Source organism: Rattus rattus, chromosome 1 (genome assembly GCF_011064425.1).
Source record: "Rattus rattus isolate New Zealand chromosome 1, Rrattus_CSIRO_v1, whole genome shotgun sequence".
In the NCBI taxonomy this organism is placed as follows: Eukaryota; Metazoa; Chordata; class Mammalia; order Rodentia; family Muridae; genus Rattus; species Rattus rattus.
The window spans coordinates 92,092,034-92,113,734 of NC_046154.1; the positions used below are offsets into that span (position 1 = coordinate 92,092,034).

Consider the following 21,701-nt stretch of genomic DNA (forward strand, 5'->3'; position numbering starts at 1 on the left):
GCTGGGAATTGAACTCAGGACCCCTGGAAGTCCAGCCAGTGCTGTTAACTGCTGAGCCACCTCTCCAGCGCCCACCCCATCCCTCTCTATCATTCACTCTCCTTGAATTTCTTCATATAACTTGGATTTTAAAAATTGTTTATCTTGGGGTTGGGGATTTAGCTCAGTGGTAGAGTGCTTGCCTAGCAAGCGCAAGGCCCTGGGTTCGGTCCCCAGCTCTGAAAAAAAATTGTTTATCTTTCTCCCTTTGTAAAATAAGAACTCTTTGAAAGCATTTTCCCCCTTTTGTCTGTTTCTATATTGAATCCCTCCGTAAACGCTAATGACACTTAGCACAATAAGTCCACGCTTCTTAATAATAGGCATGGAGTAATTGATGCTGAAGAGATAGGTTTTTGTATTAAGAGAAATTCCGAGTTTGTGCCAGAGACAAGTGCTGTCCAATCCAATGCTTACAAAGCAGAGTGACTGTCCACTCTTCTAGTCTTTGGTTCTCGCCATACTTGAGTAGGTTTTACTGCTTTAAAAACATATTTATTACATTTATTACCTTTATTTTCTGTGTGTAGAGCAGGAGGGGGTTAGCTATTGGATATATGGATAAGTCAGAGGACAACCTATAATAGGTATTTTATCTTTATTCACCTTGTTTTGAAGCTACTCAAGTGTCCTGTATCTGCACTCATGGCCACCAGGGGACGCTGTTGAGCTGTTCACTGGGACAGTGAAGGCAATTTAGTGCATTGAGATCACGGCAGCGATTCAGAACTTGCTTTAGAGCCGCAGTTCTCAATCTTCCTAAGGCTGCGACCCTTTAACACAGTTCCTCACGTTGTGGGGACCTCCAACCATAAAATCATTTCATCGATACTTTTTAACTGTAATTTTGCTACTGTTATGGATTGTAATACTGGATATCTGGTAGTGACCTCCAAAGGGGTTACAACGTGTAGATTGAGAACTTATGCTGAGAGACTTGGCAGGTTTTTATTTTTATTAAAAAAAAAAAGCATGAAAATTCAAATTGGTGAGGCTTTATTAAAGAGTCGAGAGAGGCAAAAAAACCTTTCATCCCATAAAAATAAGAGAAAAGAAAATCTGGCGTGTTGATGTGAGGATACCCCAGATGTTCGTGGCATCGTTTCAGCAAAAAAGAGGAACTTTTGAATGTTACCAGAAATGTTTGGTTAAGGATTGGGTCTGAAAAACCCAGCGGATGCTTTCCCAGAAGAAAAGTGGGTGGAATTTCCCTTCTGTGAGCCTCCTGTTAAATTAAATCTTACTGATGGGAACGGGATGAAAACAGGAACTTTAAATATATTGCTGACCTCAGAGGAGAGGCAGAGGAATGGAGAGGGGCAGAGGCAAGTGTTTTAGAGACCGGAGAGGGTGCTGGCTGCAGGCTGGGATGAGTCTCAGGCTTGTGACTGATGTGCAGCCTAAGGTGACCATTGAACTAAGTTCTTTTTTTTTTTTTTTTTTAAGATTTGTTTATTTTATTTATATGTTAGTACACTGTAGTTCTCTTCAGACACTTCAGAAGAGAGCATCCCATTATAGATGGTTGTGAGCCACCATGTGGTTGCTGGGAATTGAACTCAGGACCTCTGGAAGAGCAGTCAGTACTCTTAACCGCTGAGCCATCTCTCCAGCCCCGAACTAAGTTCTTTGGAATGTGCTCATTCATGTTCCTCCTTAGGGCAGGAAGGAGAACAATTAAGCACTCGCTGTCGTTGATGTAGACCCCAAAGAAGCAGAAGGAGAGTCCTCATATCAACTGGACTGTTTTCTAGTTGAGTCGAAAAGCTTATAAACAAATTTTCTTTTCATAGGGACAACACCCTTTCTTTTCAAAGGGGTGGGGGTGGATGCTGGGGTGGGGGTGGATGCTGGGGTGGGGGTGGATGCTGGGGTGGATGGGGGGGGGGTGGATGCTGGGTTGGGGATGGATGCTGAGGTGGGGGTGGATGCTGGGGTGGGGAATGGATGCTGGGGTGGGGGTGGATGCTGGGATGGGGGTGGATGCTGGGTTGGGGATGGATGCTGAGGTGGGGGTGGATGCTGGGGTGGGAATGGATGCTGGGGTGGGGGTGGATGCTGGGGGTGGATGCTGGGGTGGGGTGGATGCTGGGGTGGGGGTAGATGCTGGGTTGGGGGTGGTGAACAGAAATAATTGTGCTTGTGAACCTGAAGTCCACCGTTGTTCCACAGGCCGTGGCTATTGTTTGAAGTCAGTTGTTTCTTGTGGAACCAAGAATGCTAGAGGAGCAAAGGGAAAAAGGATGGAAATGATGTCTGTATATGACTTCAGTACCAATGCTAGCAATTGGCATGGGAAAGGTCCCGTCTCTAGTTGCCTTCTTAGGAAGGCAGGCAGGACCCCTGTTCTCCCTGACCCTGCCTCTCATACCTCTTCACTGTCACTGAGTGGCTCTGGGGAGCATCGTGAAGGACCAGTGCTCCCGCATTTTTCTCCTCCAGACTTCTGTTCCATTTTGGTGATTACCAACTATTTAAGGGTTCTGTACCCTTGTGTCCTCGGTGAGGAGCCCATTCTCCCTAGCTGGTTACAGGGCACCTCAGTGATCTTGGAAAGTCCCTCTGGTGTCTTGGGGGGGCTGGCGTTGCATCAGAGGGTTTGGATAAGGATTGACCCCTAGCCTGTTTTCCTTTCAAAGTCTTTGGTAATATAAATTCTTTGGTTCCTGGAGACACAGTCTTGGATCAGGCCACGAGCTAGCATGTTTGTCCGGAAACATCAGTCTACCTTCTAGCCTCCCATTCCTGCTTAAATGGCTCAGTGGATGCCAGCATCTCTCTGCTTTACTCACGAACACCATTCAGTTCTCATTAGTTCTGTTCACTGAGGTCAGGTGACGCACTGTGGAAGGACATGGGCTGGCTGCCTGGGTTACCTGGCATAAATTTTAACTTTATAAAATGTGCACAGGAAAGCTTCCTTAGATCAGAAACCTAAAAACCAGAACCGTGATGGATGTGATAGAAGGACCATGCTGACTGGACACTTGAATTCAGAACTATTCATGACAAATGCTGAGCGGGGGCTCCTGTGGCCGAGCCTCACAGCTGTGTGGACGGGAAGGCTTGCCTGACATGACTGGTGGCTTATGGTGGTCATTCTCATGTTTGTTCCTATGACTTTTTGTGAGCATATCTCTTTAAAAAAATAATAAAAACTGTCATAAGGTCTGGGTGGAAAACTTTCAATACATTTGCACTTACAGCATCTCCTTTCGCTGATTTAGCACTTTGCTTGTTTCAGCAGTATTAACCTTTGGACGCGTATTACACATTGCCCACAGCAATAATTTATTCTTTAATTTTGTTTTCATTATTTTGACATTTAGATTTTGGTCATGTATGGTATATGAATGGATGAGTGTGTGTGTGTGTGTGTGTGTGTGTGTGTGTGTGTGTGCTCACGCATGCACACTTAGTCATGTCAGTAAGCATGGTGAGCAGAGAGGAAAGAGGTCAGTGTGTGTCTTTATTGCACATTACTTCTTTGTTTGTTCGTTTGTTTGTTTGTTTACAGGCAGAACCTTGAGCACAGCATTTGACTAGACGGGATAGCCGGGGAGTTTTGGGGCCCTCCCTGCCTCATCCCCAGCCCTGAGGTTATAGATACACTGTGGTGGCTTTCACGTGGTGTCAGGGACCCAAACTCAGACCCTGTGACCAAACACTTAGACCCTCGACAGTGTCGCGTAACCAGCTCTACAATACCAGGGAAAGGCTCCCCATCTCTGGATCCTCAGTTAACTCCTGTTCTCTAGAACTTTCTTATCTTTGTAATAATCTGGGCTCACTTAGACGGGTCTGACTTATGCCACGAGGCCGAATCTGCCCGGGAACATTCCTCTCCGGGTGTTTAGTCCACCCCTCCATTTCCTTCTGAAACAGTATCTGTCGTGGACTCGGCTGGTTGTGCTGTCCTCTTCCCGGGCTGCACGCTCTTCTGTCACCACCCTGTGCAGTTCCTGTCTGTGATTTTTGCTGTTGTTTTTCTCTGTATTCTTCAAGGCGTTTTTTTCCCTCCACATGCTAACCCCTGATACTCTTTAGTGGTTTGCTTCTAGCGGAGGATTGAAGTCACTGGAACCTCTAAACGGTATGGGAAGCTCCCATTGTGCATGCTCAGGGGAGAGGACTGCATTTTCTACCCTGATAGGACTGTTAGGCTTTGCTTTTAGATCAGTAAGAAGGAGCACGGGAAGGAGGCAGATTTGCCCAGGATAGCAACCTGGGAGCTGAGGAACAGCACCGTGATGACAGAACAGGAAGTCAGGGTTACTTCACCTCGAAATGTGACTGAGGATCAGCGTGCAGATGGCCACATCTCTTACATTTCAGAGACGTGTAGAGTGTGGAACCCATCGAGTGGGGAAGGCCTCACACAAACAAGGCAGGAAACCACCTGGAAAGCGTGTGCGGATTGACTGCCAGATGACAGTGGCACCTGCGGTGCAGCCCACACTGTGTGGCTCAAAACACAACAGGCATAGCCTTCCTGTTGTTCCCCCAGACCTAGACGGATTAGACGGTTAGTCAGGGGATGAGAACAGAGGAGTAACCAAGAAGAGAGTGAGCAGTAAGTGAGATCGGTCCCTCGCATTAGGCTGGATCGCAGGATATGTGAGGCAAGAGATGGTTACTGTTACTACAGAGTGCCAGCAGCCTGGTGGTGGCGCTCAGACCTGAGGGCGGAGTTCTCAGACAAGGGGGCTCGCTGCTCTGGCTCCGGCTACTTTGTTTTCCTCTATCACTTCTGCAGACATCTTTCTCAGAGGTGTTGTGAAATGGCTCTCTGGAGTCCCCTCAAAAGAAAGAAAGGCCCTCACAAAGGCATTTTAGGAAGCCTTACCTGTAAGCAGGGGCTGTTCCCCGTGAGTCCCCTGCCTGGGGCTCTTGGCAGTGAGAAGTATGACGCGTGTCACTGTGTCTGGTGACTTCAGAAGCACTTCTAGATTTAATGGGAATTTCTAGCTTCCTTTGAGACACGTCCACACATACTTCAGTTTCAGCAGATTCCCTAGATGTGAGGCGCTTCTAGACTTTCTCAGGCTCTAGTGAGGGGCATCATGGGATAGCTTTACTGTAGCCCATGCTCCTCTGTTCTCTGTCTTCTATGTCCTGTCTCTCTGGTTTCTCTTGCATTGGTTTCCTCAGACCAAAAGCATTTCATACCTAGACTGCCGACTTTCTGCTCTTTTCCAGTTTACCCCTCTTTGGCTCTGATGTTCTTCTAAGGTCTCTAACTCTTTCCTGAACCTCAGATCTGACCTATGCCTGCCCCTTCCCTCCGAATATCCATCTCTCCACGGCCAGAATGCATCTTGTTAGCCCAGAGTTTGGGGCTGTGCCTAGACTGGCAGGAGCTCTCACACAGATGCCTAAGAATGGCGTCTGGCCTGGCGCCAGAACTCCCTCACACGCACATACAGCTGCATGTTCTGCCCTTCAGCAGAAGATGGGAGTGGCTGGACGCCTTCTAAAATTAGTCAAGGCCGTTTGGGGTGTAGATGACAGGAACCAACTCAAAGCCTAAGCCTGCGGAATGTGCTGGATTGCAGGATCCGGGAAGGGATCTCGCTCGAAGCACAGTAAGTTCCGGCTACAAGTGCACTACCAGTGTCCTGTAGTTCTAGCTCAGCTCTTCCGCCTAAGGTCTTTCACCCAGACCTGGAAAGATGACCATTCCTGGCTTATGTGGTACTTAGAGCTGTGATCCCAGAGTAAGAATGGGGTGCTGTCACCTCTCAGAGTTAAGTGGGCCACTCCTTTTGGTCAATTCCAAGTGTGGTGATCATGTCTCCAGGACCTAGGCCAGATAGTGAGTAGAGACTCATGAGTTACAGCCCCCCAGGACCTGTATGGGAGGGGGAGGGGCGGCTACGGAGAAATCGGCTTCTTAAATTTACTTACTATTAGTGCTGGCATGGTGGTGCACACCACCATGAAGATGAAGATCTCAGCACTCAGAAGGCAGAGGCACTCACACCTCTGTGAGTTTGAGACCACCCTGGTCTACAAAGCAAGTCCAGAACAGACAGTGCTGACACAGAGAAACTGTCTCAAACACAAAAACCAAACAAAAAAAACTCAAACCTTATTTTTAAACACAACACGAGGAGGGTATTCTACACCTTTAAACTGGTGTGATAACTCAGTAGAATTAGTATTTCAGCCTTTTGGAGGGATGGAGAGAGGGAGGGATGGAGAGAGGGAGGGATGGAGAGAGGGAGGGATGGAGAGAGGGAGGGATGGAGAGAGGGAGGGATGGAGAGAGGGAGGGATGGAGAGAGGGAGGGATGGAGAGAGGGAGGGATGGAGAGAGGGAGGGATGGAGAGAGGGAGGGATGGAGAGAGGGAGGGATGGAGAGAGGGATGGAGAGAGGGATTCTCAGAACCTTTTACCTGAATCCTCCCAACTTGACCACAGTGGATCACTGAAGTGTCTTGTGGATTAGTCAATGTCATCCGTGACACATATCTTTCTTTCTTTCTTTTTTTTCTTTTTTTTTTTTTTCTTTTTTTTCGGAGCTGGGGACCAAACCCAGGGCCTTTCGCTCGCTAGGCAAGCGCTCTTCCGCTGAGCTAAATCCCCAACCCCCCATCTTTCTTTCTGCACCAAATCCCATCGAGTTAGCCGTGCCCCTTAGCTGACAGTCATCCTTAAATGAGCATTGGCGTCTCCCTGGGGGATGGTCTTAAAGCTATTGATTAGCTGACCTTGTGGAGGAGTATAAGCAGCCATGGGGCCTCAAAGGCACACCAAACATTTCAGCTACTGCATTTTTCAGTGTGCTGACTAAGGATCAAGGTAGGCTTTTGTTCTTATTCCCATTTTATAGATGTGCAGCCAGAGACAAAAGTCGTAGAAGCCAGAGCCCTTGGTCTTCCCCACTATGGTGGTTGTTTCTGCACCTTAACTTTGTCTTCCTGAGTATGAGCCACGCTGGGGGAAACCTGTAATACTACAACAGAGTGGTGAAAGGGATTGCTTTCCTGGAGTTGGCATGTCATAAAACCTTCACTTGGTGTAGTAAAAATGGATGTTATTAATTTATTGAAAGGAGGTATAAAAACCCAGTGGAAGATTTGGTGGAGCTGGCATTTAGGAGACCCCAGAGTAAATTCGAAATGTGAATAGCAGAGAAGGCATTGCATCTGCCACAGGGTGTGTATTCCTGGTCAAAGAACTTACACCCTCGGCTTCCTCACCTATAACTTGTCAAAAGTGTTGATCTCAAGGGTATTAATCAACGGGGACCACGTAAGAGTGAGAGAGAGGCTGGGCAGCAATGGCACACGCCTTTAATCCCAGCACTCAGGAGGCAGAGGCCAGTGGTTCTCTGTGAGTTCAAGGCCAGCCTGATCTACAGAGTGAGTTCCAGGACAGCCTGGGCCACACAGAGAAACCCTGTCTTGACAAAGAAAAAAGTAAGCTAGAGATCTCATTACCGGTTTTGTTGCTGGTGAAACTAACTTGAGCTGAGATGAAATAGAGCTTTGTGGACTCGCCCACCTTAGGCTTTGATGTTGAATATGGATGGCAGTTGTGGGCGTGGTTCTAGACCTGCCTTGATTCCCGCTGCCTAGTGAGTGCAGGGTGCAAGTAGCCTGAAAGCATCTGTCCTGTGTTCAGAAGGATGTTGTGGTAAAAAAAAAAAAAAAAAAAAATATTGGTGTCTTTTATCCCGCTAGGTCCACACCACAGTTCCTCAAGATATCTGCTAGATATCTTGGCGGAAACACATCCCAACTCCGAGGCGGCCCAGTGTCTCCTGCCGCCGCACATGTTCCTACACTCAAACCGTCACATAAAAGAACACACAACACAATAATCTTTGACCCAATTGATAAGATATAATTGCCCACCTAAACATACAAAGCCTGGTACCATCCATCTCTTAAGAACATTTGTAACAACCTGTAAAGGTACAGCGTGGAATCTTAACGTCACCCGCAATTGGCTTCTTGCCCTCTCCCTTCTGTTTCCAGTCTCCTCTTCCTTCAAACTTCTCTCCCACCCATCCTTCCTTCTCCTCCAATGACAGGCCTCCTTCTATCCTGTACCTGCTCCTCATCTGTATTTTACAAATTCAATGGGGAGAAGGTTCTGGAGAAGTCACCTGATTCCTGAGTACATGACTAGGCAGCTGTCCTTGGGGCAGCGGAATTAGCATCAAAATACAGATAACTCCAGGACAAACCACAACAGAATGACACCTTGAAAAGATAGGGAGGAAAAAGATGGGACCACAGGAGGCCAACGGCCAAACACAGTCCTTCTCGTGAATCACATGGGCAGACAGGCATGCGGGAACTCTTCTCACAGTCTTTTGAAGAGGTAGGAACGTGAGAGAGGGAGAAAATGAATGTGTCCATACATGTTGCACACCCAGTAGCTTTGCTAGGGAGCTCTGCTAAGGTGAGACAGAGAATGATACATCTATCATGCAAAACCAGTGCCCAGTCTGTCCTTGCTGCCCACGGGCAGACTGGCAGCTGGAGCACAGACATCAGGATGTGACCGCCAATGCTGTATAGCGCTGGGGTCAGCTTGTCAGAGTAGTTTTCTCTCAGTGAACAACTGGGGGATCTGGTTACCAAGGCCTGGGAAGCAGGGAGGGGCAACACAAAAAACACTATGTCTACGAGGGATCTAGACATCTGACACGCTGGTCTTCTGTGCTGCGAGAGTCCTCTTTCTGTTGTAATGAAATGTGCAAAGCTGGAATAGAAAGGGATTTCTTAGCTCACACTTTAGGATGCTAAAAGTTCAAGGTGGGGCTGCTCCGTGAGTTTGGCCCCAGGTGAGGGCTCCTTGGAAGATGACTTCATAATGGATTGTTTAAGGAAGTGTCCATGTGCCTTAGCAGTAAGCACAAGCAGGGTGGGTCCAGTCTTGTTCCTTTTATGACAACGTTTTTGGGAGCCAACTCACTCCTTGAAACCGGCACCAGTCCTTCCCAGAAGCATCACCCTCGGTGACTGATTAGGCCTTCCACCGGACTCTGCATCTAAAAAGGCTCCCTCTTTTTTTTTTTTTTTTTTTTGGTTCTTTTTTTTTTCCGGAGCTGGGGACCGAACCCAGGGCCTTGCGCCTTCCTAGGCAAGCGCTCTACCACTGAGCTAAATCCCCAACCCCAGGCTCCTCTTACATCATCACTCTGGGAGCAAAGCTTCCAATGTCTGAAGTTTTGGGGAGACACCCTTAAGCCATCTTGAAACCACGGCACCTACCAAATAAGATTTTGTCTAGCAAACATCCAAACCCGTGGTTGATGTAGCAAACACCAACACCCTGTGGGTGTTAAACCGTGGTCATTGCTTCTTTCTATTATGAGAAAACATATAGCCTAAAATGTAACAACAGTAACCATTTTGCTGTATTAGTGTTGGGACAGTCACCATGTCGCACAAGTACCACCAGTTTCCTAAACGGTTTATCACTTCACACACAACCTTTGAGCTTTAAGCAATGAACTCAGTTCCTTGCCACACCCCTCGGCTCTGTGAATTTGACTAATCTAAATGTTTCAAGTGAACTCATACATTGAAACATTTAGATAGATTGATCGATAGATAGATAGATAGACAGACAGACATAGACAGACACAGACATAGACATAGACATAGATTCCAGTTTCTAGGTTAAAAACTTTCATGGCATCCTGGAGGACCACTTCCTTTGTGCTTTTTACTTGATCTGACCACCCGCCCCATCCCCCATGTTTTCTCCTTCTTAATGTTTCCAGAGCCCCCCCTTCCAGAAGTAGACTTTTTCACTGTGCGTACAAAGCTTCTACCACGCTTCAGGCTGCGGAAAGCCAAGGAGATAAATGGACCTATCAGGTGAGTACCTGTCTTTCTCCACACAGTGGTCCCACTGTGTGAGCGGGATGGCTTCCCTGTGGGTGGCTGAACTTGGGTAGCTGGATCAATACAACGGGGCCTCTTGCTTTGTTTCCTTGTGCACATAGTAGGCTTGTCATCTCAGGAACTCCCTTCCCAATGAAGAGCAAGACCTATCAGGGACCAGAGGCAAGCATTTAGGCCACACGGCCCCTTGCATCCACTTCCCATGGCACAACCTTTAACGATGGAGGGTCACAAGGGTTGTCTCCTTTCCCAGAGGCAGTGTCTCCTTCTTACGTCAGGCTGAAATTGGGGTGTGTTTGTAGTGGCTTCAGAAAATGTCATTGGGAGAACTCTTTTTATCTGTTCACATATTGAATTATATAGGCACAACACTATGTAGTGAGTGACCAGCTGGGATTCCAAATGGCGCTAAGAGGGGATTTATTTACCTCTGTTGGAGGACTACATTGCGCTCAGTTTTGCATTCTGTTTAAAAAGGTCGTGGAGAGTTAGGGAAGTTCAGTCAGTCCCCCTTCTCAGACAGGAAGGTTAGCACTGGCCTGCAGGTGGGAGCCGAGGCACTAGGGGTCAAGGAATTGAAGTGTGCATGGCCTGACCTTCATGTCCCTCCAGGGTAATGGCCCCTTCAGTGCAATCCAGATAAAAATAAATGCGAGATATTCTAAAAGAATGAAAGGCAAGTCTGGAGATAGTGTGAGTATCCATCTGCTGTAGAACAGGCTGCCCTGCTTTCAGACTGGGCTAAGCTCAAGTCTTCGGGACAGACATAGGGGCCTCCGCAGCTGTTTCTTGATTCCTGGTGAGTTACTGGAAAGTTCTGCAATCCTGTTGCTGTAAGGGGAGCAGAAGCCTGGCATCATGGCCTGAATGAATTTACAAGAGCAGATGTGAAACCTAAGCCAAACCATTGCATAATTACGGCATAAAAGAGAAACAAAATGATAGCCTACGCCGGGTGGCAGTGTATCGTGGATGGTTCCAAAACAGGAAGTGGCGACCTGTGAGTCATGCGGGGAGGGCAGTGGAAGTGGGGAGAAGTCCTTGCTGACTGGCCCCGTGGACAGGTTCCAACCCACTGCAACTGCCTCCTTCATGTCACCAGGGTTATTTACCAGGAGGTGAGCTGTGCCCGTCTCCAGCCTGGCTGTGTGGCTTGAGCTAGAAGTAGCAGCTTTGCCAGGCCAGAGTCTGTTCTGTGTGTGAACCCTGGCCTGGAGCACACAGGGCTTAGGCAGATGGTCAGGCCTGTCCCTGGTCTCCCCGAAGGCTAATGTCTCTTACCCTTACCAGCTAACAGGCATCAGCTGGCTTTATCAGCAGCTAACATTCTGACTCAAGTCCTGGAGACTTTGATCCCACAGGTTTGGGGTGGGGACCTAGGAATGTCTATATTTAACAGGCTAAATGCTTTCTGTCCCGTGACCGGTACCGATACAGGTCAGTGTACAGAATCAACAGGGTGCAGGTGAGCCTTGAACTCAATTACTTGGTAGGGTGAGTCGGTGTGGGACTTCTTGCCCATGGCCACTGTACCTTCAAGTCCCCAGAAAAGCTGTCACCGGGGTTCCCCAAAGGCAACTTTTTTGATGCTATTTGTTACTCTGCAGGTTTTACTTAATCCCCTTTGTTCAGAGTCCTTTTCTGAAAGTTAGCTCAGGCTCTGTGGAAATCAGGGCCCTCACCTAACATGGTTGGGGACATAACAGGTGGCTGGAGACTTTCTAAAAACAACAGCTACTGTAGGGAGGGCTCCCCTCTCCTTAACCAAGTGATTCATGTGCTTTTAGGGAGCAGGAAATGGGGCATTAACAATGTGGAGCAGGAAGCCCAAAATTGGTGGTGAAATAGAATTATGTGGCCTAATGAGGTTTGGAAATCACCCTAATCACATTTGGAATTGGTCCAGGCATTTTTTTTTCTCTATTGAAAATTCAACTCAACCGGCATTTATGGGAGTTGATCATAACTAAAGAAATGTGAAAAGGGGGCTTCATAATTAAGAACACTGGCTGCTCTTCCAGAGGACCTGGGTTCAATTCCCAACACCCATGTAGGAGCTTAAAAATGTCTATGACTCCAGCTCCAGGGGATCCGACATACATGCAGACAATACACCAAGACAGGTAAAATAAAAATAAATACTTTAATAAAGGAAGAGATGTGAAAGGACCTGCAGATCCAAGAGGCAGTCCTGTAACCCCACCCCCGGCCCCGTTATCAAGTTCAACAGAGAGAGGACGGACATGTTCACACATTTAAGATACCAGAAGTAAATGCTTTGCCGGCAGGAATAGAAAGGGAGGCACGGCTTGACCAGACGCGTCTCATTCCTCGCTGCTTCCGACTGGCCGCTTCGCTTTGGTGGAAAATCGTGTGTTTCTCTGCCCCTGTTTAAGGGACATTTTCACCAGATCCATACGCTACTTTACCTTTTCGGGGCCATGTCAGTCCAGATTAACTCCCGGTGACTTTTTACTCCTGACTGCTCACTGGTTTGGCGTGACCTTCCGTGTCAGCCTCTGAACTGCGGGGAACGTAAATCATATGAGTCCTGTTTAAGTCACCACATGACTGCCTGGAGCCGCTCTTCAGACTGAGCACTTTCACTCTCGGGCACCAGCCTTCATGTGACTTTTAAACCCTCCCCGGTGCCAGGCTCCGCTGGCCCATGTGACACACTGCCGATCGGATCGACCGTGTGACAAACACAAGGCAGTGATACACTCTCTAGTCTCTCCCAGCTAGAGAGACTCTGCTTGGCCTCCCTGTGAGGCTGGGACGTGGCTTGTCATCTGGCTGTAGGTAGATGCAGAGGCCCATGGCAGTTAGAACTGGCATGCGCTAAGTCCCATGTAGCCAGCGGGTTTTTCTCATCTGATCCGTTGTCTTTAAGGCGCTTATCACACAGTGTGAGTTCAGTAAGCTTGAACACACAGTCTTCCAAACAAGCAGCCTGACAACCTTTACGTCTGGCCAGGAGCTTGATGATGAGCAAGACCTCCGTTCTTCACAAGGCCCCTGCCAATTTCTCTGCTTTTTCCCCCCTCCCAGTTCATATCAGGTGTTGGTCCTCCCCCTGTCCTTGCAAAGCACGTTTTCTTGTGATTCTGAAGGCATCACTTCATTCTTTGGCAACGCGTCTCCTGCTGATGGATATGTGGCTGCAGAAATACTGGCCAGTGATGTTCCAGATGACACATTGGAGATATCCATTGGAGACCGGCTGTACTATGGGGAATATTATAACGCACCTTTGAAGACAGTAAATGAGTATTGCATTCTATTACGGATCACAAGTGAATGGAACAAGGTATAGTTGTTTCAACGACGTTCTGGCCTCTGTATCTTCCTTTTTGTGTGAGGTTTAAATTGTTTGCATTTACCTTTCTCCCATGTTTACGGTGGACGCCACATGGAATAACCACAGAAACATGTCGTGCCTTGTGAGCACAGGCTTTCTAATGGGTAGGCAGGTAAGACCTGCATAGGCGCCAGCCGCACTTCTGAGGCTGTGCTGCGTCTCTATTGCAACTGTTCTGCTTTGAGGGCTCCTCGAGATTCATGAGTCCAGAATTCGACAGTCCCAGGTGGAAAGGACTGATTTAGTTCTGGCGGTTTCCTTTCTGCTCTCCCGGGGTGCTGCCTTCCCTCGTTTTCCAGGGGAACAGGAGGAGAGAGTGGCAGACACGCTCAGTACTGCCTTGTTTTTCTTAGGCCCCACCCCACTCCTTCAGAAAGCTTCATCTCTACAGGCTGCGTTTCTTTCAACAATGGGAAACTGTAAGGAGCTGGACAAGCTAGGAGAATTCTAAACTTGGTGTAAAACTATGTGGGCTGGAAACCAGGAAAATTACACAAATGCCGACAAGACATCTCTTGACCGATACATTGGTAGCCATCTACATTGGAAGTATGTAGCCATCTACATTGGAAGTATGTAGCCATCTACATTGGAAGTATGTAGCCATCTACATTGGAAGTATGTAGCCATCTCGACTGTGAGGTACTTCAGATTTAAAACAGGCACCTATTAAATTCTGCGTAGGACAGACGTCGATGTACCATTGGCATGCCGACAGCAAACCAAGGCTTACCTTTTAAGATTATGTATGAGTAGCAGAGAGGCCAAGGACTACTTTGTAACAATATTATAGGAATTATAAAGCTCAGAATACTGTTACCTCAACATTATAATGTAGTAGGCAGCCTGATGGGTGCCAGGCAGTACCACCTCACTATGTGGCCTTGCTCTGCGTTTAAAGATTAATGGTGTTCAGCACCTATTCATGTGCTTAATGGCCTCTGTTCTTTAGGACAAGTGCCTATTCAAGTTCTTTACTAGTTTTCATCTTTGCTTTTTGTCTTTCTTGTCTGTTTTTGAGACAGAATTTCTCTGTATAGGCCTCCTGTCCAGCCTGTGTTTTTTTTTTCCCCCAAGACCAGGTTTCTCTGTGTAGCCCTAACTGTCCTGGAACTCGCTCAATAGATCAGGCTGGCCTTGAACTCATAAATCCACCTGCCTTACCCCCACCCCCAGCACTAGAATTAAAGGCACGTACCACCATGCTGGCTTGTTTGTTTTTTAATATCTGAACACTACTTGTTGAAAGACTGTCTGGTCTGCATTAAATTCTTGGCACTTGTTCTAGCTTCTGGCCTAGTTGTTGTGATGGTAAAATACCCTGAGAAAAAGCAACTTTAAGGAAGAATTATTCAGCTCACAGTTCCAGGGTATAGCACACCATTTTGGGAATGTCAAGGCAGGAACCTGAAGCAGCTAGTCCCAATTAAGAGCAGAGAGAGAGAATGAATGTATACATGCATATTACTCAGATCACTATTTATTATTATATAGTCCAGGACCCAAATATAGGGAATGGTGCCACCCATGGTGGGCTGGGTCTTCCGTGTCAAATAAAATTATTAAAATAGTCCCCAATACCTGCATATAGACATACCTACGAACCCACCTGATCCAGATAGCCCCTACAGGTTTCTCTTTCTAGGGGATTCCAGATTGTATTGAGTTGACCAAACTAACCATTAGAAGTGCTTCTTTCAAATATATCTGACATATATCAAGGATTCATTGGTGGATGATAGAAGGTCCATTGACTTACATTCCTGTCTTTATGGTAGTACTATCCTGTCTTCACAGTATTTTTTGAAAGTATTAGTCTTCCAATATCTCCATGTTTTTCTTTTATATATTTGTCCTAATCAATGCCCCATTGTGCCCTGAGACTAAGGGAGGAATAAGGCTTGTCTTCTCCTGCGTTCTTGCCTTCCTGTCTGCTCTCTTATCAACTCGGATCAGTTCTGTCACCTTAATGCCATTTGAAAGTCATTTTCTTTTCTCTTCCTTTCTAAGCCAGCATTGTGCTGGAGAGTTCCCCATCTTTTCTTTGCCCATCGCTTATTCAAATTCTTGTCTCTTGCTTTACCCATCCCCTTGCTCCAGCTACTGCAGGGTGAGTTTTCTAAGATGTGCATCTGATCCAGGCACACCAGGTCAATGGTCCTCCTGCATCACCTGGCCCCTGTCAGTTTCTTGGCTGTAATGTTTTCAGTGACCGGCTTTGCCCTTTGCTTCTCGTTGTCTTGACATACATATTTCTTCATTCCTAATTTCAAAGCTCGCCTCAAGGCAAAACTGAATTATATTTGAAACCCGTGGCTATTTAAAGCCTTTTCCCCAGAAGTTTTCGATTTAAATATATTTTTAAAAAGCCTTTTTAAGAACATAAGAACCAGAGTGCCCAATGTGTCACTGAAGAGTCTCATAATGAGATTGGAGGGGTGGCTCTTTAGCTTCTTCCCCAGGGAGGCCGCACCGAATCCTTAGCCACATTCAAGAGTCTCAGTTGTCTCCATCGACAGTGAGGATGATTGCCAGAAGACGAGGTCCTCAGTTCCAGTGAGTTTGCAGGTCCCCTTTTCCTGTTGCATTTGGGTCACCACAGTTGCTAAGAGAGACACCACATCCAGAGAGACAAAATATTATTATACCAGAGCTCCTGGAATGAGTAGTTCATTGTCTACTCATGGTGTAAGCTTTCTGAGGTCTTTCGGAAACCCCCAGAAATGATGTCTAGAGCCACTCCTATATGTGTGACCCATGCCAGTCTTCTGAACACTGGAGATATGTGTCTGAATTATGAGATGTAAGAGATAGGGTTAGGGTTGGGGTTCGATGGTAAAGCACTAGCCAAGCATGTATGGGGCCATGAGTTTAATCCCTAGCAACACAAAACATAAATACACACACTTGCAAAAACTAGATGGGACTTTAAAGATTTTCAAATTAGGGTATGAAGTCTGAGAGTCAGAGGGCTTTAGCATCTGCAGTATATTGTTTAAAATGATGCCCCATGTCTCCTACTTACATGGGCCTTTCTGTCTCCCTTCCAGGTGAGAAGATACTCCTGTGCTGTCATGGCTGAGGTAAAAGGTAAGGCTATGTTCTCTCTACGCACGCTGTCTTTCTTCCATGTTCAGTCTGCAGCACCAATCTTACATTGAGGACTTGCTTTATATTGTCACAAGTGGTGACAGATACACAAGTTCAGGTATCTTCAGAGAAATATAGACATTCTCAGGCCACAGGGTATGGTATATTCGAGTCATTACTGAAGAGATGTGAGCTCATGAAATTATGTGACCAGCCACAAAGGGGACCATTCTTGCTGTCAGCCTCCCAGCTCTCCTGTGACAATGTCAGTCGGCCCTATTGTTTTTCTCCTGTAACCATAAGAGAGGAGAGAAGAGCCCTAGACACCCAGTGAGTAACTTCAGTGAGGACAACGTTTTACACTTCAGAAGAGTTCTTCCTCCTAGCTTGGGTGGCTTTCCATTGGCTGAGTCACCCTGGATTTGAGATAGGATCAGTCGATGTTGGTGTTGTGTAGGTTGTGTGGCTTGTTGGGGAGAGAGCAGTTGTTCCACCAGAGTGGCACTGAGAGGAGGGAAAGTTTCTAACCAAGATTAAGAGCACTGGAAAGCGGGGCTGGGGATTTAGCTCAGTGGTAGAGCGCTTACCTAGGAAGCGCAAGGCCCTGGGTTTGGTCCCCAGCTCCGGAAAAAAAAAAAAAAAAAGAGCACTGGAAAGCTTAGTTGCAGAGCAAAAGAAGAGCTATAGAAACCTGCTGTTTGGCTGTACACTGTGTTTTAGCCACACATGCACTCAGTCACATACCAATAACGACAACTGAGTCTAGTGGTGGACCACAAATCTAGGGGAAGGCACAAAAGAGTGCATTTCCTAGAGCGTGGCGTGGACCATATATGGTTGAATCCCAGTACTTCGAGGCAAAGGTCGGAGGACAGTGAGTACCAGCCTAGGATCCATAATAAGACTCTGCCTAAAACAGGATGTGGGGGAATTTGTGTCAGCTAGAGACATGGCTACTTACGTTATTTTGTTTAAGAACATTCTGTGATGTGTGCACAATGAGGAATTACACACTGACACATTTCTCAGAGTTGTCCCCACTATTAATGATGCATAATTCTATTAATGAAAACAATTTATGTGCGGAATAGAACTATCCTACATCTAGGGGGAAAAAATAAAACAACCCCACCCCCACCAAGGAATGTTGGAAAAGAACAGAGTTCAAAGGTCGGTTGCTGTGTCCAGCTCCAAGGCCGGGAATCCAGGGGTTGTATATTTTTCTTGATCTGATCCAGATGTGTAACTCTGATACATGGAAGATGTAATCATTCTCAGACTTTAGTATATGACACCAAATGGCAAAAATCAGTGCCCTTGACAGCAGCCACACACACACACACACCCTGAGGAGGTAAAGCCTTGGCTGCCCTGGCAGACTTGGGTCTTCCAGGTAGGATAGTTCTCCTTCCATTGGCTCCAGATCTGGCTCTGGCTGAGGAGGCATTTTGAAACTTCCCCTTCCAAGAACAGAGTTTTCAAAGGGGTTGGGAAGCTGCCTCAGGATTGAGTAATCCCTGATCTTTGTTTGTCAGGCTTCCCTAGCTGGATATTTGCTTAAAAACAGTGGGCAGCTAGCCAGTCGAATTGATTCCCAGGGATTCCATTAGTTTGTGGCTAATTCCAGAAATCTTGTTAAGTTTATAACCTTTGAGTATGGTCCTATTCCTGGCTATTCCGAGGAATGCTGCCCTCGGCCCACACGTGTCCTCTAACTCCCTTCACCCCATCCCTACTTCTGAGCACAGCCACAGGAGACCGCTTTAGCGGTGAGGCAGCGTGACCTCTTCCAGGGTTGCGGTGGACAGACTTTACAGTGGGTGCTCTGTTGTAGAGGGGACGTAGCAGGGAACATGGAGGAGGGGCTCAGGGAGTGAGGCTTCTGTCTGTCTGTCTGCCTCTCGCCTCACCTTACTTTCCGTCTTTTTTTTTTTTTTTTTTTTTTTTTTTTTTTTTTAATCTCTACTCAAACTCTCTTCAACGAGGGCAGAGAGCTGATTCTGGAGCTGGGCCAGGCGACTTATCTGGCCCCTTATATCTTAGATCGCCCTCTTAACAGAGATGTGTGCTGTGGCCAAGTTCATTTCTGAAGCAGCTTAATAAAGGGTTCGGGAAACAAGCATACACACCCAGCATCCAGGGCATGCCCTGAAGCTCCAGGGACAGAATAGAGTGCTCACAGGGAAAATACAGTTGCAAATAAGATCTGCACACTCTCAGACATAGGCAACAGCTTCTGGAATCTACCCCATCTGGAAACTATGATTGGGAGAGATACAAAGCAGGCGGAAGAAACAGAGGAGGCTGTAGTCGGTCTTCTGTGATGAATAGGAAGGATTTTGAGAATATCTGAATGGCTTTTCTAATTGTCCTTCTCTCCGCACCCTTAACTGAAGAACCATTACTGAGAACCTTTAATCCTAACACTCGGGAGGCAGAGGCAGGTCAGTCTCTGAGTTTGAGGTCAGTCTGTTTTATAGAGTGAGTTGCAGCCACCAGCAGCCAATGCTCCGTGGTTGTCTCGGAAACCCAAATAATGACCATAATGAAGACAACAAAGAAAAAACAAACAAACAGTGAAGACTCCTATGCTGGCTAGTTTAAAGCAAACTCAACACAGGCGAGGAGGGGGCCTTCATTGAGAAAATGCCCCAGTAAGATGAAGCTGCATTCAAGCCTGTGTCGAAGTTTCTTAATTAGTGGTTGATAAAGAGGGTTGGCCCATGGTGGCTAGTGCCATCTCTGGACAGGTGGTCCTGGGTTCTATGAGAAAGCAGGCTGACAAAGCCATGGAGAGCAAGCCAGGAAGCAGCACACCCCCATGGCCTCAGCTCCCGTCTCCAGGTTCTTATTCTGTTTGAGTTCTGGTCCTGACTTCCCTCAGTGATGGACCACAATGTGGAAGGATAAGCCAGATAAACCGATTCCTTTCCAGCTTCCTTTTTGGTCATGGTATTGCACACAGCAATAGAAACCCTAGCCAGGACAACTCGCATTAGGTAATTTGGAGGAGTGTGATGCAAGCCCATCCCCCAATCATTTTGGATCCTTGACGCATGGCATTCATCTGGCTCTGGCCCAGTATGGAGTATTGTGTTTACCTTTTCACAGTGCCACCACTGAGAAAGCTTGACAGTCAGGGAATTGTCCTTGATGTCAAATGCAGAGGCCTGAGCATCCTCACCTCCGTCAAGCTCCTGATCAGACGGTGTCTTTAAAATGGTTTTTAACTTGGCTAGTCCTCAGCCACCTCTGCCTGGGCTGAGATTCCTTCCAGCCACAAAGTACTGTCAGTCTGTGATCTCTTGAGTCAAGCTATAATCAGGGAACATTCTTCAGGCAGAGGGATGAAACCCAAGGCATTGGTGACGCCTCACTTCTCTTTCAGCCTGCATGCCACATACCTTTCATTTCTCTCCGTGCAGAGCTCAGGCCCTCATCCTTGTAGCAGAGGAAGGTGGCAGAGCCTCCTGGTTCATCTCCCATCACACAAGTTCGGGTTTCCCCTCTTTATCCCAGCTTGTGGCCACCTGACCTGCATCCGAACTGCACTGCTCAGTCTAGTGTTTCCGTTGGTAGCTCTTCTAAGGTTTCCCGTTGCTTCCAGCCTTCTGCCTGACACCTCTGACACCAGCACAGCTACTGATGATGTCTCTCATTCTTTCTCATTCCTATGGGTATCCTAGCTACGCTGTCTCTCTCTTAATGCCTTTGCTCACACAGTGACTTGATCACACCCACCCGAATGCCCGGTCAGCTCCCTGTAAGGGCTGCTTGCTGCAGTCTACCCGTTCAAGATGGAAACTTAGCATCCTCTTCCTGAAGTCTTTCCGAGCTCCTCGTGGTCACCCCTTCGTCTCCTTTTCTTTAGCTATTCTCCCACGCTGCGAAGCGGCTGATAATTATTTTTTCTGTGAGGTTTCAAACATTTGGGGAGAATATTGATAAAAACAAACTGGACCATTGCTGGCATGCATTAGATACTCACTTGCAGTACATCGAGTCCAGCAGGTAGGCAGCCATCAGTTTTATGAAGAATGCAGCACAGACTTAATACTTGTCAAATTAAATAAGCAGGGAAAATTCAAAAGCTACAAGGCTACCGTGTACGTGCGGGTGTCCGGAGTCAGTCAACTGTATCCAGGGATCCGCGGCTTCAGTCAGCTAAAGGTTGAGGTATTTCAGAAAATAGTGGCTGCTATGCTGACTGTAGACTGGCTTTTCTCCTTGTCGTTCTTCCTAAAACAACACAGCATATCAGCTATTTGCTTAGTATTTATGTTGTGTTCACCAAAGTAATCTGGAGACAGAGTAAAGTCATGCAAACACATTTTTTTAATAGGCAGATTCTGGGTGTAACCCTGTACACATTTATTCACACTCAGGCAGTTTCATTATTCTAACAAAGTATCAAACCAGCTCGCAAATCTAAGCCTGCATACAGGAAGAGCTGGGATGACGGTGGTGGTTGGATCTATCACAGATGAATTGCTTGCTTTTATTCGTCAGCAGCCTTTGTGGTGCCAGGCTTCAGTGGACAGACAAGTCCCTCAGCTCCATGACCAGGTGACCGAGGAGAATTCTCACATCTTGCGTTTGTTTGAGAGGGTGGTGTATCTGGTGATTAAGGTGGGGGTCTGAGAGGAGAGTCCCAGCTGCGCAGCAGAAGGAGCGGGTGGTGAAGGCAGAGGACCAGGAGCTTTTGCAGGAGGAGCAGCTGGTTTCTGAAGAGGTTACTCCTCCATGTTTGCTCTCATCCAAAAGCATGCAAACACACTTTATGTGGGACTTTAATATTAAAAAAAATAAATGTTTTCTGAAACTAATCTCCTGGGGATAGTGGGAGAATCTCTCTCTCTCTCTCTCTCTCTCTCCCTCCCCCTCCCCTCCCCTCCCTCTCTCTCTCTCTCCCCCTTCCTCTCTCTCTCTCTCCTTCCCTCCCCCTCCCTCCCTCTCTCCCTCTCTCCCCTTTTCTCCCCTCTCCTCCCCTCTCCCTCCCCCCCCCCCCCCCCCCCCTCCCCCCCTCCCCCCCTCCTTCCCCCCCCCCCCCCCCCCCCGGTTGTGGTGATGGGGTTGTAAGGCAGTCTCGCACATCGCTAGCCCCTGCTGTATACCCATCTTTGTCTGGTTATTCAGTCAGACTGTTGTAAGTGATGCTGTGGAGGGTGAACTTTGAGGAGTCTTTAGCAAGGACATTATTCCAGTAGATGTGACCTGTTGCACAAACTCTTGAACTTGAGTCTACAGGTCGGAACTTGGATCTTGAAGATCCTAAGGGTGAGACACATTTGACACTGGAAATTTCCTGCTAGCTTTGAAAGGCCACGTGACAACGAGTGCG

General features: G+C 47.3%; 1 protein-coding gene across 1 annotated transcript in view; it reads left to right on the top strand.

The window, feature by feature from the left end:
* The window catches only part of Susd1 (sushi domain containing 1), a 114,348-nt gene that overhangs the window by 85,364 nt on the left and 7,283 nt on the right, over positions 1-21,701 (top strand). Inside the window, exons 11-13 of the mRNA XM_032903523.1 lie at positions 9,786-9,882; positions 12,961-13,219; positions 16,321-16,360. Coding sequence (XP_032759414.1) covers positions 9,786-9,882; positions 12,961-13,219; positions 16,321-16,360 — 396 coding nt within the window. The remainder of the gene's footprint in view (positions 1-9,785; positions 9,883-12,960; positions 13,220-16,320; positions 16,361-21,701) is intronic.